Genomic DNA, 13275 nt, shown 5'->3' with positions numbered 1-13275 from the left:
CACCCAATTCAGCCGACATGAATCCAATCGAACATTTGTGGGGCTTAATAGAGATGTCAGTTCGTGCAGAAAACCCTTCACCGGCAAACTTTCCCACTTACGGAATACTGCAGAGGCAACTTGGCTCAATATTTCTGCAGGAGATCTCCGACGACTTATGGAGTCCATGTCACGTCGAGCTCTTGGGAAAAGGAGGTCCTAGACGACGTTAGGATGTATTCAAAGACATTTGCCACGTCAGTGTATTGCATTCTTCTTAAAACGCTCTCGTCAGCAGGAGTCAGGCTTTCCTTCACATAAGCTAAGACCATCCACTGAAAATGTCCTCCTCCGATGAGGACGAAACGTCGAGTTTCTGAAATGAAATTCAATCGACCACGGCTTGGAATATTTTGGGGATAGTGATTGGCAGCCTGAACAGGCAGAGTGTGGCGAGCGCTGGGACCCACCTGGCGGCAGCTTGCTCTTGAGCATGTCCATGGCGACGACGTTGACGATGAGCACCCAGATGGGGCAGTCGAGCAGCTCGGCTTCGTTCTTGACGAAGGCGACGGCGCTCAGGCACTGACACTCCAGCCGGCGACGGTCCGGGTAGGCGCGGCGCAGCTCGCGGCTCACGTTCTGCTGGAACTTCTTCATGTCGAACAGCTGCCAACACACCACGCAAAACCACGCCGTGTTACTATTGTGCGAGGCCGGCATCAGGGGAGCAAACAGCTACCAAGCCTAACAAAACCGTCACTATTGCTTATACCTGTAGCCATCTTTCCACAGTGTCTACTTTACTTATGCTTTATCTCATAGACAAGAAAAAATGTCATCTCTTCCCTTTGACTGTTGCATTTGCGCCTACATGTTTCGTCTTTTCATGCTAGGCATCATCAGTGGACTATACTGTGAAGGAAACTATTGATCTATAGATATATATTTTGATATGAGATATGTAGCGATTCTTGGTAGCTCTATAATGTTATCTATTAACCGAAAGATGGTTGTGTAGTTTTCTACGTTTTTACGTAAAAATGAATATAAGTTGAGGAAATTCTGTTCAGCAGATATACTGTGCTGATTATATACGCCTAAAAGAAGGATAAAATACAGTCATTCTAAATTTACACAAGTTAAAAAAGCAGAAAAGAGACAAATCACCTTTGGTAACGTACAACTACTTTGCTAGTAGGTTCCTAACTGATGTTTACCCGTGGTATTATCAAACTCATACCCAAGACGAACATCAACTGGTCATTGTTTCCAAGAAACCGGTGAGAACGTATTTATATACATAATGAAAGCCGTGTTACCCTGTTTGTTCATGATAGTTAAAAAAGTAGCACGGTTTCGTTCTGTAATTTGATTATGTTGTAGTGCATACTTTGAGGTTGTAGGTTAAGGCGTTAAACATTTGCTGTGAGTTTATGTTGTTTCTATCAATAAAATACAAATATTCGATACAAACCATTAGTTTCTAATTAAAACAAAGTCCACAGTTAATACCCTCTATGGCCCAATTTTGACTCAAATGTTTGGGACTCTCATTTGCTAAGGCTCATATTTTACACTACTTGACAAAAAATGTGTAGCACCCAGAAAGGGATGAGGAAAGTAAATCAAACTTCGCGGGTTGAGAAGGCAAATGACATTATATGTCAATTACAACAGAATCGAGTAAAATTTGTAAAAACCTTTGGCAGCATGAGCTTACTTATTAGCATGTAGTTGCACCCCCTCTGGCCTGGATGCACCAGGTCGACCACAGATGTTGCAACTCGTGATAATGGCAGTGGCACGGAATTTACGACCGTAACGGCCCCAAACATGTTCTATTGAGGAAAGATCTGAGGATTTTGTTGGCCAAGGCAGTATCTCAGCATCACGTTGATAGTTCGACAAGCGATGCTCTGTTAAAAAATGGCACCACTATGTTGTCACATGAGAGATAACATGTGACAAAGCGATATGTGAGCGACATACCATTATGCCGCCAGAGTTCGCTAAAGTCATACATGATGTCTGCCCACACCGCGACGTCAGAAGTAGCACCACTGCGCCCTTCGAAAATATTTGGAAATGGGACCTCTCCCTAGGTCGCCGCCATATAGACCATCGTCATCTGCAGTAATGCAGAACCGCGATCGTCGCTGAACACGGCGTGTATAGTTCATCTGCAGCCCATGCTTGCCGGTCTTATCAAAGGTATTCGTTTGTATTTTAGTGTTAACGGGCGCATACGCATGAGGCAGTAGTTTACAAGTCCGGCCGTTGCGACTCTCCAATCAATGCAGCGGGAAGACACAGAGTTTTCAGGGAGACCATCACTTGTTCCAGGACGGCAGGTGCAGATACTAAGGGACACAATATGTTGATCCTCCCTTGCGATGATCTGGCGTGGGCGACCAGCACCTTGATATTGAGTATACCTGCCCTGATGTTTCCATCCAGTCCAACATCGGACCACCGTCACATACGACTGGGGCGCAGATCTGGGCAATTCACGGTTCGACCAGCCGGCCAAATGGAGACCCACAACGAGGACTCTTTCAAACTCTGCAGGAGCTGATAACGCTGTCTCAGACGAGTACGCACCTTGTCCTCCATCATCTGTCACCCCTTATAACCCTACCAGTACTGGTATCAACACTAAACGCGGACAACACTAACTGCACTCTTGGTCGTTCTACCTGTCACAGAGAATTGGAACTTTAATCGCTTACAGGTCCACCTATAGTGTGTACATTGCCACCCGACCCTGTCTTCTGGGCACTTCACTTTATTTGTCTGGCCTTGTAGCTACTTACAATAATTGCTAGTGTGTACCTAGCGCGTGTTTTCCTCATCCCAGTGAGAGGCGCCTCGCAGTGTCTGCGTGCTCACCTTGACTGGTTTCTCCATCTCGAGCGCGCAGCCCGGCAGCTTGAGCACGTCGTTGCCGATGCTGGTCTCTTCGTCCGGAGAGCCGGCCGTGCTCTTCACGTAGACGTTGCTCTTGGACACGCGCTTCACCAGGATGTTGCCCTGGTCGTCCATCTTGACTTTCACTCCCTGTGGATCCGAGGGTCGTATCAAATCACTGTACATGCTAAACACCCAGTATGACGCTGCACAGTATGAACAAGAACCTCAATCATACTGTAACTGAATTCGTGGTGTCTACCGAGCAAAGAGAATCAATTCTATCATATTATTTCACCCTGTTCATAAGGAACTGAAATTTGTACTCATAAATTTTTTCATATTGACAGGAAAGGAAAGTGCAGTTGTGAGCAATTTAAATTCCTTTTGTAATTTTTGCAGTCGTGTTTTAAAAAGCTGGAAAAGAATATATAATAAAATCTAACAGCTGACATTGCAACATACCTGTCCAATGTGTCTCTTGACTTCCTCTGTCTTGGCGTCCCGCATTGGGTTGTCAAATCCGCACAGCCCGATCCTGCAACACAGCAGAAACCAAACGTCGTTATATGCGTCTGCAGCACGACAGCAAGTTGTAAATACGGCAGTGTTGTCTGTGGGGACTACAGATCTCCTGCTATTATGTCACATATTTTTCTCTCTCTTCCCAATTACGTGAGACCATTTTGATACGAAGCTACTCGTTCATGGTACGAATCAATGCTATTTAAAAAATAAAGAGAAAACATAACAACAAGAGAATCTTCTTTGCACGTTAGATTACTTAACTTGATGGGCAATATCAGCCAATCCCAATGAAGAGAGACTGAGGTGGAACTTTTCCAGTCGGGCATATTTGGGAAGGTATTTCAATTCCATCACTTCCTTGCAACCAATTATTTGCGAGAAACCCCTGTGCGTAACTTAAAGAAGTACGCCACAAGGAAGGGAATCCACTTAGATTTGGAAACGTGGACGTTTACAGTCCTCGTGGAAGCCTGTAGGGTTTGGTCCTGCACAAAAGTGCACGAATTTATTTAAATTAGTTGAGGAAGCACTCTGTGTTTCTGTCAAATCTTCAATGACTGCACGCTACCTTTACTTTTGAACGAGTCCATGTTACCAACCACAAACTCCACGAGGGAGTGTATACGAAGGAATGACAGAAATTCGAGACGCTTTTGAATATCGACCAGGAATAAGCTCGTGTAATGCAGAGCAGGACATTTTGAGCGCCCTTACAAATATTCATTGTGAAAGCACCAAAGTATGATAAAGTAAGATATACCAAAGCAAACAAGCTCCTACCCCGTCCTTCACCTACGTAATCATCTGATCCGTTTGTAATGAAGTCGCTGTCGAAGGGGCTTTAAACCCTAATCTAAGATTTTCCCACAGATGCTTCGTGACCTAACCGAGCACAGATTAAATCCCACGCGTGCTCAAAACGCAACACTGGGGTTCACTTCGCCGAGGAACAAACATGCCTACGCCCAAGGACAGCGGATCAGGAAGACGAAAGCGCCAATTAGAGAGCCAGCCAACACGGCGTATTCAAATTAGCCCGGCATTACGTCCATTGTCGCTCGGCAGACAATGGCACGGCCCATCTGCAATGCCACCCTTCCGATCGGCAAGTAATGTACGCCGGAGTCTGCGTTGGCGACGCATTTTATTGTCTGCGGAGCAGAACACGCGACGGTTATCCAACAGCTTGCGGCCTCCCCACGCAGTACGCTAATGAACGGACGGCATCTTGGCTCCGTCTTCCACCAATACGGCATCCTAACTTGACGCATAAAGATCGGAAGGGAGACAGAGCGGAAGGGAATACCGCCCATGAAATTCCAGCTGTTCTACAGCGATTTTGACCAAGTTTTATGACAAATGAAACCTTGGTGCGCAGTAACAGTTTACTGCAAAACTATACCTCTCTCTCTCTCTTTCTCTCTCTCGCCCCCCCCCCCCCCACACACACACATACATACACACACACACACACACACACACACACACACACACACACACACACACACACACACACACACAAGCGCGCGCGCGCGCGCGCTCGTGCGAGTGGCTATTCGTCAGTACCTCTGAGATTTCAGAAAATGGATACATGAAGATGACAATCCATACAGAACAATGACAAGTATCAGTGGGTAGAGCGTTACTGCGAGTTTCGGTTTCTTAACACGCACCGTGCCGTAGTTGTGCTATGGGGCAGGTGGCTACACTGAGTCATAGCACCAAAGATTATTATTCCACCCCCTCCACTGGGCGCAGTAGTTGTTCAGAGGATGTCGAGAGCAGTCGTTGGTCTGTTGGGCGAGAGAGTAGACGATCTGAGTGTTGACTGAAATGTTGTACTGTTCGGTTGGTGTAATGTATAGATAGAAGGAGATGCAATTGTCAGAATGTATTTGAGAAAGGAGATGGTCTTTTCATTTATGATGCTGGTGTAATGGAATATTTTCGTCAGTATATAATGAGATAAAAAGGTATTACAGTTTTCTTTAATAACAATTCCTCTTGCTCACAGGTACAGTCCACAAAGCATCTGGCTCGTGTTCATTTATTAGACTTGTGATTTTGGTTTCTATGTGCAATTATAGTACTTCTGGCCATCTCCTTTCTCAAATATATTCTGAAAATTGCATCTTCTTCCGTCTAAACATTACAGTACAACATTTCAATCAACACTCAGATCGTCTATTCTCGCGCCCAACAGAACAACGACTGCTCTCGACATCTTCTGAACTACTTCTGCGCCCAGAGGAGGCGGCGGAATAATAATCTTTGGCGCTGTGACTCAGTGTAGCAACCTTTCACTGTCAGAACCTGTAGACAAACCATCTGCTCCATAATCTCGCACTGCATTATTTCGCGCCTGTGGACTGGCAAACCAATGAACAGATTTCCAAAGCTGGCTCCTGTCGCGCTTTCCCGAGAATTACATGTAAGCAATTTCTGTGAATTGCGCGCACATATTAACGTTCCCCGTATCGCAACGGTGTCCATACTGAGGACGTGTAGTGTGAATTAATAACTCGAAGAAGATGATCGACCCAATGATCTGTGTCTCTTTTCTGTATCTATGGTAGTTTTCACGCGAGCGTCTTCTGAAAACCCAGAGATACTCACGAATAACCTTGTATATCAGATGTCCCTTCTTAGTGCCGTTAGGTGCGTTTTCTCTGATGTTTCGGCAGATATTTGCAAATTCGTTTTCCCAGCGTGTAGCTGGAGTTACCCCAACAAACACCGCTCAACCCGTTTATCAAGCCCAGTGTCGACAGAAAACGTCGGGTTAATTTCCGGATACAAACAAAATTTTGTAAAGCGGAATTTTTCATGTCCATTCGACAGAGCGGTCTAAAATTGGTCTATTGCCATATCTGTTTTGTTGACTTGTGCGAGAGTGAGTAAAGGGGCAAGAATAACCAGAATTACAGCAGAGACTGAGAGTTAGTTTAAAAGTGAAAAAATAGCGGTTGATACAATGTTTGCAGAGGATTTAGGAATAGAGCAACCGAGTATTCCAGAGCATGTGGCAAAGTGTTATTTTTTTTCCTTCAGGAAATGACTACTGATGTCCCTTGGTACTGTAATATTTCAAACTATGTAACTTGTCTTCCTTCACGGCAAATACTACGCAACATTTTAAAAGTAGATAACACCAAACTGACACAGTCCACTCGTAAAAAATGTAAAATTTCTATACAGATGGGCATTTATATCGGTAAACTGTAAGAGTTTGCAGAGTCTGACCGCTCCGACCGTTCATACTACGCTTCAGACAACGTAACATGATCTGAGTCACAACTTCATTTATACGGGAGTGCACGAAAAATACTGGGCGCTATACAGACTATAAAGGAGAAGTCGTGTCGTGTCACAGCAAGACACGGAATGCGACACAAGAATTACGATAGGACGACATAGGTAAAAAGAAAAGCAATACAGTATGTTTGCGACTCACGTCAAGAATATATGGCCTTGGTTCCCACGCGAAAAAGAAGAATCGCGTTTGGCAGATGGCCGGCTTGTCCGTACGCTCAGGTATGAAATTCTAAACGCTGCCTCGCTAGTGAAATTCCTGAAGTGACAGTTTATTTTTTCGCTCCTGTAGATCCCGTCGATTATATTTAATAGCGTTCCAGCATTGCGACGCACTGAAGTCCACCCAGAATAATGAAAATTCAAGTAAGCATGTCGGCATTTTAAGGCTTTGGTGACAAAAACGACAGTCACAGTTAGTATAAAGGCGTCTCTTATACGGTAGAAACTCATCTTGGTTTTCTTCGTACGTGCGGGAAATTCAGTTTGCATAATTTGCGTACAATTTACACTAGCTATGCGCATCTGGAAAAGAAACGAAGAAAAAAATCTTGCGTGCGGGAATAGGCATTGAGCAATACGGTTTCGTTATTGTTGAGAGGACGAATATTCCTAATAGCTTCTCGTGAAGGAACCATCATTCGCTCAACAGTCAACGTTTGCGTTCACGTCCCTCCGAAATGATTGTTAATTAAACGACTTCACCGAAGACAACACAGCGCCCTTCTTGTTAAATGTTATAACGTCACTATCATGTGCTTCATCCCACTCTTATGTACGTCATATGATACTATTTTATAAATTTTACGTAATCTGCCAGCTCCGATTTCATTAAATGTCACTCGAATTACACATAAAAACATACGCCAAAACAGTCGACCATAGAGATGATTTTCAATACACCTGTTTAAAAAACTGTAATGGGCTACGATACTCCATACCGCAACCGAACTTATGCGAATTATTTTACTCGAATAAAACAATGTCTGTCGCGTGTCTAGAAGGGGAGGAATAGAAGTTGAGTTCAACGTCCCGTCAACGACGAAGTCATTGGAAACATAGCAGAAGTTAGAATTGGAAAATGATTGTGTTGGAGATCGTCCACGTACTTCTCAACTCAAAAATCGTGCCATTTACCTTATAGGTTTAGAGAAATCACAAAAACCTTTACGTGATTCTTCAGATTTTCCCGGAACATTTGTTCAATATGTGGCTCTTGGTCTCCCACCGGATCACGTTGTATAAATCTCACGACAGTTTTTCGAGGCAATTGCTCGGCACCGCCATGTGGTTTCTGCTAGTGAGCGGCAGCAACTGTCCGGCTGGGCCCGGCGGAGGTCCGAGTCCTCCCTCGGTCATACGTGTGTGTGTTTGTCCTTAGGATAATTTAGGTTAAGTAGTGTGTAGGCTTAGGGACTGATGACCTTGGCAGTTAAGTCCCATAAGATTTCACACATATTTGAACATTTTTTTGAGCAGCAGCAATGAGTACGTTATGGAGGCCTCGTTTCCAACGGGCCTTCTGCGCCAAGCCACTGGTGCTGCTGCCGATCTGTGCTGCGGCCGGGGGCTAAACTAAAACTAACAGCTCGGTGGATCGCACACTATCCTGTGGCGGATCTGTTACCAGACATTCTTGTTTTCCTGTATGCATAATGGCAGCAAGCTCATGGTTCCAGCTGCTACTTAGTCCCTATTTATAATGTTATCCGCCATGTGAATATGTATTACCTCTGTATCACACAGCCCCAGAAGACCGAAACTAAGGCTATATTTTTTGTCTTCTTGTACAGCACGAGATGTCCTTTACTAAGGGAATGTTCCGCTATTGAAAATTTATCCAGTTGGTGCAGATGCATATGACGTCTATCACAACTGTCTTGCACTGTAACTCATTTGTAGCCACTGCAGAACATCTGATACTGACAGGGAATCTCTCCCAAAAAACTAGACTGCCGGATGGTAATTCTAGCCCAGATTCTCCAAAAGGCGATTCCAGACAGGCACAGGGCTGAGCTTATTTGTTTCGAGAGACATACACTACTGGCCATTAAAATTGCTACACCACGAAGATGACGTGCTACAGACGCGACATTTAACCTATAGGAAGAAGATGCTGTGATATGCAAATGATTAGCTTTTCAGAGCATTCACACAAGGTTGGCTCCGGTGGCGACACCTGCAACGTGCTGACATGAGGAAAGCTTCCAACCGATTTCTCATACACAAACAGCAGTTGACCGGCGTTGCCTGGTGAAACGTTGTGATCCTCGTGTAAGGAGCAGAAATGCGTAGCATCACGATTCCGACTTTGATAAAGGTCGGATTGTAGCCTACCACGATTTCGGTTTATGGTATCGCGACATTGCTGCTGGCGTTGGTCGAGATCCAATAACTGTTAGCAGAATATGGAATCGGTGGGTTCAGGAGGGTAATACGGAACGGCGTGCTGGATCCCAACGGCCTCGTATCACTAGCAGTAGACATGCGTCTTATCCAAATGGCTGTACGAATTGTGCAGCGACGTCTCGATCCCTGAGTCAACAGATGGGGAGGCTTGGAAGACAACAACCATCTGCACGAACAGTTCGACGACGTTTACAGCAGCATGGACTATGAGCTCGGAGACAATGGCTGCAGTTACCCTTGACGCTGCATCACAGAGAGGAGCGCCTACGATGATGTACTCAATGACGAACCTGGGTGCACGAATGGAAAACGTCATTTGTTCGGATGAATCCAGGTTCTGTTTACAGCATCATGATGGTCGCATCCGTCTTTGGCGACATCGCGCTAAACGCATATTGGAAGCGTGTATTCTTCATCGCCATACTGGCGTATCACCCGGCGTGATGCTATGGGGTGCCATTGGTTACACGTCTCGGCCACCTCTTGTTCGCATTGACGGCACTTTGAACAGTGGACGTTACATTTGAGATGTGTTACGACCCGTGGCTTTACCCTTCATTCGATCCCTGCGAAACCCCCTATTTCAGCAGGATAATGCACGAGCGGATGTTGCAGGTCCTTTACGGGCCTTTATGGATACAGAAAATATTCGACTGCTGCCCTGGCCAGCACATTCTCCAGATGTATCACCAATTGAGGACGTCTGGTCAATGGTGGCCGAGGAACTGGCTCGTCACAATTCTCCAGGCACTACTCTTGATGAACTGTGGTATCGGGTTGAAGCTGCATGGGCAGTTGTACCTGTACACGCCATCCAAGCTCTGTTTGACTCCATGCCCAGGCGTATCAAGGCCGTTATTACGGCCAGAGGTGGTTGTTCTGGGTACTGATTTCTCAGGATCTATGCTCCCAAATTGCGTGAAAATGTAATGACATGTCAGTTCTAGTATAATATATTTGTTCAATGAATACCCGTTTATCATCTTCATTTCTTCTTTGTGGAGCAATTTTAATGGCTAGTAGTCTATTAATGCCAGTGTTCCACGTGGTTAGTAGGTAGTTTCGTGTCACCACGGAACTGTGGTGCACATGCCCTCGCGTATCTCCGTGTGGCGCAGTCCGCTGGAGTTTCGTTCAGTAGCGAGCGACGGCGCCCGGCTGGGAGCGGCGGCTGCTGGAAAAGGCTGGAAAGCCGCTGGAGCCGGCCAGCAGCCGCGCCCGATCTGCGACGGGCGGCCTTGGTAACGGTGTTGCTAGGCGGCTCGGCTCGCCTCGAGGACGCCTGGCGCTGCGGAGCGCCGGCCCGTAGCGGAGACGCCGACGCCGCTTCTCGTCTCGTCTCAAGGCACGGCGCACAGTGTGACACCCAGCACTGCAGCCCAAGAGTTAGCCTCACATTCGCTCCGTTTTATGTAACGGCTTGAATAAGAAATCCTGTGTCGTACATGGCGGGCAAAAATAAAGTAACCCGGAAAGTATTTCACGCCCTTTAAATAGGCAACCCAAGCTACATCATCCATCTCAGGTAAGGACGATGTAAGTTGTGTTGCCTGTCTCAAGGTAGATGAAATATTTTCCGCGCCAGTTTCATTTCGTCCATCCTGTGTTTTACGATCATCTGTTATCGGATAATTGCGCGTCCGTAGCTGAGTGGGCAGCACCCGAGATCGATTCCCGGCACAGTCAGGGGTTTTTCCACGGTGAGAGGCCTGGAACGGGTGCACTCAGCCTCTTGACGCCAGCTGTGGCGTTACAGGATCGAGGAGCGGCGCTTTCAGGTCACGAAAATTGACAATGAACGGGAGGGCGGTGTGCTGACGCCACGCTCCTCTATAACGCAACTTGGCGAAGGATGACACGGCGGTCGGTCGGTACCGACGAGCCCACAAGAGCATGTGGAAAGAATTTATAATCAGATGAAATATAAGGCAATTTCTTTTTTTAAAAAAATATTCTGTCGGATTCGAATCTCTGTTGACTTTCCAATGGCTTCCTTCACTTACCAAAGGCGAAGCGAATACTAGCACGGTTAAAGCAGATACCACCAACCGACTTCCTCCCCCTCCCTTCCTCCCTCCCCCACCTATACCACCATCCTTCTCTGCTTCAGCTAGTGATTTTAACGTTCTTCCCTTCATAGTTTCAATTAATTTCAACTGTAGCCAGCTCACGTACGATCCCCGTCACAGGAAAATATGTGTGTGTCTGATTGTGTATGGGGGATGGGCGGAGGAGAGGGGTTAAAATATTTGAGTGAGACCATTGCTTGAGAACATATACTACGAAGGTTCACACGGATGTAGGCTGAAGTAGTTAGGAAGAGACGAAGAGGTTTCTACAGGATAATCTAGCGGCGAAAATAGCATCAAATCAGTCTTCGGACTGAAGACAACAACTACTAATGCGATTTATTCTTACAAATGGTTCATTGGCTCTGAGGACTATGGGACTTAACATCTGAGGTCATCAGTCCATTAGAACTTAGAACTACTGAAACCTAACTAACCTAAGGACATCTCACACACCCATGCCCGAGGCAGGATTCGAACTTGCGACAGTAGCAGCAGCGCGGTTCCCGGCTGAAGCGCCTAGAGCCGCTCGGCCACAAGGTCTGGTCCAAATAGTATTAACGTGGGATATGGAACTTAAGTGAAGAAGGGCAACGCCAAGTGTTCAGTTGTTTTGTAACTCGCGGAAGTGTGTCCAGCAAGTGTTCCAAAACCTGAAGTGGAATATCTTGGAGGTAGACAAATATATCCTGAAAGCCTACTTGCAAAATTTCAAAAACCCGTGTCAACTGTGGAATCTAGAAATATACAACAGCCCCGTACAGATCGTTCAGATAGGGCAGAAGAGACAATATAGTCTATTTGCAGAGCCTTTAATCAAATGAAAATGCTGGAAACTTTAGTACGCTGTACAGTGGAAAGTACCGTCTTCCATACAGTTCTCAGCAGTTTGCATTGTGTGAATGTCGACGTATGACAGGTAGTGAGCTTGTATCGGGGAATACGACGTTCTTAATACATTTACAAACTGTAGGGAATTCAGTGTGTAAGATATACACTCCTGGAAATGGAAAAAAGAACACATTGACACCGGTGTGTCAGACCCACCATACTTGCTCCGGACACTGCGAGAGGGCTGTACAAGCAATGATCACACGCACGGCACAGCGGACACACCAGGAACCGCGGTGTTGGCCGTCGAATGGCGCTAGCTGCGCAGCATTTGTGTACCGCAGCCGTCAGTGTCAGCCAGTTTGCCGTGGCATACGGAGCTCCATCGCAGTCTTTAACACTGGTAGCATGCCGCGACAGCGTGGACGTGAACCGTATGTGCAGTTGACGGACTTTGAGCGAGGGCGTATAGTGGGCATGCGGGAGGCCGGGTGGATGTACCGCCGAATTGCTCAACACGTGGGGCATGAGGTCTCCACAGTACATCGATGTTGTCGCCAGTGGTCGGCGGAAGGTGTACGTGCCCGTCGACCTGGGACCGGACCGCAGCGACGCACGGATGCACGCCAAGACCGTAGGATCCTACGCAGTGCCGTAGGGGACCGCACCGCCACTTCCCAGCTAATTAGGGACACTGTTGCTCCTGGGGTATCGGCGAGGACCATTCGCAACCGTCTCCATGAAGCTGGGCTACGGTCCCGCACACCGTTAGGCCGTCTTCCGCTCACGCCCCAACATCGTGCAGCCCGCCTCCAGTGGTGTCGCGACAGGCGTGAATGGAGGGACAAATGGAGACGTGTCGTATTCAGCGATGAGAGTCGCTTCTGCCTTGGTGCCAATGATGGTCGTATGTGTGTTTGGCGCCGTGCAGGTGAGCGCCACAATCAGGACTGCATACTACCGAGGCACACAGAGCCAACACCCGGCATCATGGTGTGGGGAGCGATCTCCTACACTGGCCGTACACCTCTGGTGATCGTCGAGGGGACACTGAATAGTGCACTGTACATCCAAACCGTCATCCAACCCATCGTTCTACCATTCCTAGACCGGCAAGGGAACTTGCTGTTCCAACAGGACAATGCACGTCCGCATGTATCCCGTGCCACCCAACGTGCTCTAGAAGGTGTAAGTCAACTACCCTGGCCAGCAAGATCTCCGGATCTGTCCCCCATTG

At 46.9% G+C, this 13275-nt stretch overlaps 1 protein-coding gene across 3 annotated transcripts in view; it reads right to left on the bottom strand.

The window, feature by feature from the left end:
- Nucleotides 1-13275, bottom strand: part of LOC126336345 (uncharacterized) — a 595954-nt gene that overhangs the window by 58987 nt on the left and 523692 nt on the right. For all 3 annotated transcript variants that reach the window (XM_049999920.1, XM_049999919.1, XM_049999921.1), the window contains exons 4-6: nucleotides 3355-3427; nucleotides 2872-3039; nucleotides 450-648 (exon numbers count right to left, since the gene is read on the bottom strand). In XM_049999920.1, coding sequence (XP_049855877.1) covers nucleotides 450-648; nucleotides 2872-3039; nucleotides 3355-3427 — 440 coding nt within the window. The remainder of the gene's footprint in view (nucleotides 1-449; nucleotides 649-2871; nucleotides 3040-3354; nucleotides 3428-13275) is intronic.

Source organism: Schistocerca gregaria, chromosome 2 (assembly GCF_023897955.1).
Source record: "Schistocerca gregaria isolate iqSchGreg1 chromosome 2, iqSchGreg1.2, whole genome shotgun sequence".
In the NCBI taxonomy this organism is placed as follows: domain Eukaryota; kingdom Metazoa; phylum Arthropoda; class Insecta; order Orthoptera; family Acrididae; genus Schistocerca; species Schistocerca gregaria.
Note: the sequence above shows the minus strand (reverse complement) of the source record. Positions and strands in the feature narration are given on the sequence as shown.